We start from the raw sequence: 5,000 nt of genomic DNA, 5'->3' as shown, positions 1-5,000 counted from the left end.
GTGTTTATAATTTAAGAATTATTATAAAAAGTATATAGAACGTGTGTAATCTTTTTACAATAACATATATTTTTTTATATTTTATTAATGAAACGTAAATATATAATATTTTTATTATGATATTTAAATATTAAATATAAATTGGTTAAATGCAAAAAAAAAATAACTAATATTTAAAGACCATTATATATATATATATATATATAATTATAAGAACACACATATATATATATATATATATATATTTATATATATGGTTTATTATTATTCTCTCCAGTTTCTTTTTTTTTTGTTTTATATGTTTATATATATATATATATAATACTTATAATTTTTTTATTTATAACAAGTTTTATAATATTATAAAATAAGGGTTATGCTAATGTATATATTATTATATATTTATGTTCATCACAGGGTTATAAAATGAAAAAAAAAAAAAAAAATAGAAACTATGGAAAATATATAAATATATACAAAAATATTTCAATTAAATTAAATTAAACTGAATTGAATTGAATTGAATTAAATTATATGTAAGAATATATATATATATATATATATTTACTAAATAAATTTCTCCTCCATTATCTTATTTATTATTATTTTTTTTTTTCTTATGTTTAAATAAATATTAAGAATTTTTTAAAATTAAACTTTTTTGAAAAAATTAAAAATATATATGAGCATATTGTAAATATATATACTATTTACGAGAGGATGATTACTTTATTCATTAATTAAATATGATTATTCGATATAAATATATGTATATTTTTTTATAATATAATAAAACAAAATAATATATATTATTATATATAGTGCATATTATTATTTTTATTTATTTATATATTAAATATATAGTATATATATTACATATATATAATATATATAATATATATATATCTTTTTTTTTTTTTTTTACACACACAAAATATTATATGTATATTTGATTCATGTACATATTTTATTTTAACTATTCATTATAAACACATATAAAATAATATATATATAATATATATAATATATATATATATATATATATATATGTGAGAAGAGAAACTTGATACTTATATATATATGAAGGATTCGTATATATAAAATTATGATATGCTAAAAGATAAGAATAAAAAAAAAGTACCAATTTTATTTTATTATTATTTTTTATAATACATATGTAAAAAATATGATTGGACTATTCACATATATATAATAATAATATGAGAATAAAAATTTGAAAAATATTTATAAATAATAATATAATATAGTATATTTTTTATGAATTTATGTATGTGTGTATATGTAAGCTTTAAAATCAGTTTTATTTTATTTTATTATATTTTTTTTAATTTTGTCCATATATAAATATATTTATGTATACAATAATATGTATGCATGATACACATATGAGTGTATAATATATATATATAAACATTTTACTAGTTAAGATAGTTTATATATATATATATATATATATATATTTATTTATTTATTTTTTTGTTAATATTAAATATATATATATATATATATATATATATATATACATATATATTTAGCATTTATGTATTCATGTATAAAATAGTTATATAAGAAATGACGAGATGAAATGAGAGAGAAAAATTTAAATTTTAGAAGTGAATCAATTTTTTCCGGGAACCGCAGTTTTTTTGATATCCTGGAAAATGTAGATGATGAGAAAGAGGCTAAGAGAAGTGCACATTTTTTTAATAGTAATAAAAACATTCTTTTGAATTTATTTAAAGGTACGAATCAAAATAATAATGTAAATAATATATTATTAGAAAAGAAACGTATAGTTTCTAATGCTAGAAATAATAAATGTGTTAATAAAGAATGTAAAAATAATGAATTATGTAAAATAGAATTAAAAGATGAATTTAAGAAGAATGACGAAATTATTATTAAGAATGAATGCAATTGTTCCAAAAAAAATGACTGGATAAAAAATTTCTGTTGGTTTTGTTCTTTACATATATTAGATGAAATATTAGAAAAACAAATATATAAAGAAAAAATTCATGAGCATGTATATGATTTAATTTATGATGAGGATACTTATTTCGATACAAGTTCTATGATGAGTATTCCATATGAATTTGCTCGATTTATGATTACACAATTAGATTACAGCACATTACATGAAATAAAACTAAATAATATAATTAAGGAAGAAAAATATTTATTTAAGAAATATAGTAAAAAAAGTGCACAGAATAAAAAAAAAAAAAACCATGAATATAAAGAGGAAGAAATATATAAATCTGATGAATCCAATAGTACTTGTAGCTTAATAAGTGATGATACTACTTTAAATATAAATATGAAGAATACAAATTTGGATTATAGTAATTATTTAAACATGCGTAGAGAATTATATAATAACAACATTAATATTAATAGTAGTAGTAGTAATTATAATAATAATAAGGTGAAGGATACTTCTGTTAATATAAGACAAACAAAAGGAAGAAAGAAAACATTCTACGATAGTAACAATGTGGGGAATTCTGGAAGCACAGATTTGTTTAATTTTAAAAAGGTTTTGTCATCATCCGAAAGTATATTAAATAAAAATGATCAATATTATATAGATGAAAATAAGAAGGATTGTAACAACATAGATAATAATATTAATTCTCATAAGAATTATAGTAATAATAACAAATATAATGAAGAATTATATCTAGGAAAATATATTACAAATAAGGAGTTACCAGATGATACAAATAAAATAAATAATCAAGTTCATGATATATTAAGTGAAAATGTAAAATATGAAGAAAAGAGCAAGACTCCTTTTTTTAATAGGAGAAGAAATAATAGTACCTTAGGAACATATCATAGACAATATAACAAAAGTAGTAGTCATAGTAGTTTTAGTTGTATTGCTTATTGGAAATCGAAAAGATTAAGTGATTCAATAATACATTCAAAATATTTTAATGGCGTTAAGAAGAATAATGAAATAAAACAAAAACATAAAAATGATAAAATAAATGATAAAATAAATGATAAAGAAAATATAAATGAAAATCCTTTAAATGATAATGTGTATAAAAATTATCACCATTTTGATCAACATATACTTAACTACAATATATATAACACATCAAATGATCACAAGAAAAATAAAGCTGTTCCATCCCATATTATAAATCGTTTTAGAAGTGAACGTTATTCTGAAAATTCTACAATGAAATATGAAGGAAAAAATTATTATCAATCCTTCATGTCGCAAAGTGCTTTAAAAAGATGTAGATCGTACACAATATTATTAAGAGAAAAGAAAGAAAAGAAAAAGAATAGGAGAATGAAAACATGTTTGAATGATGAAGAAGTGAAAACATGTTTGAATGATGAAGAAGTGAAAACCTGTTTGAATGATGAAGAAGTGAAAACACGTTTAAATGATGAAGAAGTGAAAACACGTTTAAATGATGAAGAAGTGAAAACACGTTTAAATGATGAAGAAATGAAAACATGTTTGAATGATGAAGAAATGAAAATATATTTAAATGAGGAAGAAATAGATAATGATAAGAATAATGATATTTTGTTTCATAATAAATATAAAGAGGAATATATTTCTAAAGACAGAATATATAATAAATATAAAAACAATTTAAATCATATAAAAGAATTTTATTATCTTAATGAAACTGACAAGAAACCTTTTCCAATATGTCTATATAATAATATCAAATCTTTTGAAAATATAAAACAATGTTATCGTTGTTGTTGTTTTTTTAATACAAAATGTTGTCACTGTATTGAATGTAAAGAAAAATATCATATGAAACTTAAGAATCCACATTATTTTATTTTCCAACATGGTTTAACAGCAAGTGTTCATGATTTTCAAAACATTTTTAATTCTTTGTTAACGAAATATCCTCATGTTTTTGTATATGTTACTTATAGTAATCAAGGACACACCTTCGAAGGTGTAGATGTAGGAACAGAAAGAATATGTACCGAACTAAATTGTTTATTTAAAATAATTAATGATAAAATAAATATTTCTATGATTGGTCATTCATTAGGAGGTATATTAAACCGATCTGTTTTATTAAATTTAAATAGAAAGAAAATATTTAAAAATAAAAAATTAATAAATTTTATTACATTTGCATGCCCACATATAGGGGTACATGAAAATATGGCCATTATGAAAGTATTATCAACTTATCTAGGTGCTCATACTATTGATGATTTAAATAATAAAACAACATTATTATTAAAAATTGCTAGTGTCGAAAGTATAAATATCCTCAAGAAATTTGAGAATATTATATTCTATGGAAATACACAATCAGATTGGTTAGTAGGTATAAGAACATCTTTAATATTACCATATACTTTATTTAATGAGGAATTAATTTTATTTATTATAGAGCAGGCAAAAAATGTACCGGAAATACCTATAAACATATTTTCTGTTGTTCATTTGTATATGAGAAAAAAGAAATTACTATTTTTCTATTTCTATCAAGATCTAAAAAATCCTAATTATTTATTGAATAAAAGAAAGGAGCAGAGTAAATTTCTGGACCAGATGTTACAAACCATAATATCGTCTCGTAAATTATTGTCTTCTACAAACACAAAGAAGTTTAATTTGTTTACAAATTATTATACCAGTGTTGGTTTGGATAAGCTTAAGGGCCTACACGATGAATTAAATAAAAATATACATAATGCTAGTAATGTTTATTCCGATGGTTCTAATCAGGTTGTGGAGAATAAAGATGAAAAGGATGAGGAACAAAAATGTGATTATTCGAATGTTGGAAATAATAATCAAATGGATAATACAAATGGTTTACTGGTGCATTTAAATAATAAGGATGATACAAATAATAATAGGAATATTACAAATAATCATGATGATCACAATGGTAGTAATAATAATATAGTTCAATCCGTTATTATATACGATAAAAATAAGTATGAGTATAATAACAATTATTTATTATATA

At 19.7% G+C, this 5,000-nt stretch overlaps 1 protein-coding gene across 1 annotated transcript in view; it reads left to right on the top strand.

Annotated features, from left to right (window-relative positions):
• Nucleotides 1-1,606: 1,606 nt before the first annotated feature.
• The window catches only part of PF3D7_1116100 (serine esterase, putative), a gene marked incomplete at both ends in the record, with an annotated part of 5,493 nt that continues 2,099 nt past the window's right edge, over nucleotides 1,607-5,000 (top strand). The window contains one exon of the mRNA XM_002585383.1: nucleotides 1,607-5,000. This exon is cut by the window's right edge and continues 2,099 nt beyond it. Coding sequence (XP_002585429.1) covers nucleotides 1,607-5,000 — 3,394 coding nt within the window.

Source organism: Plasmodium falciparum, assembly GCF_000002765.6.
Source record: "Plasmodium falciparum 3D7 genome assembly, chromosome: 11".
Taxonomy (NCBI): Eukaryota; Apicomplexa; class Aconoidasida; order Haemosporida; family Plasmodiidae; genus Plasmodium; species Plasmodium falciparum.
Note: the sequence above shows the minus strand (reverse complement) of the source record. Positions and strands in the feature narration are given on the sequence as shown.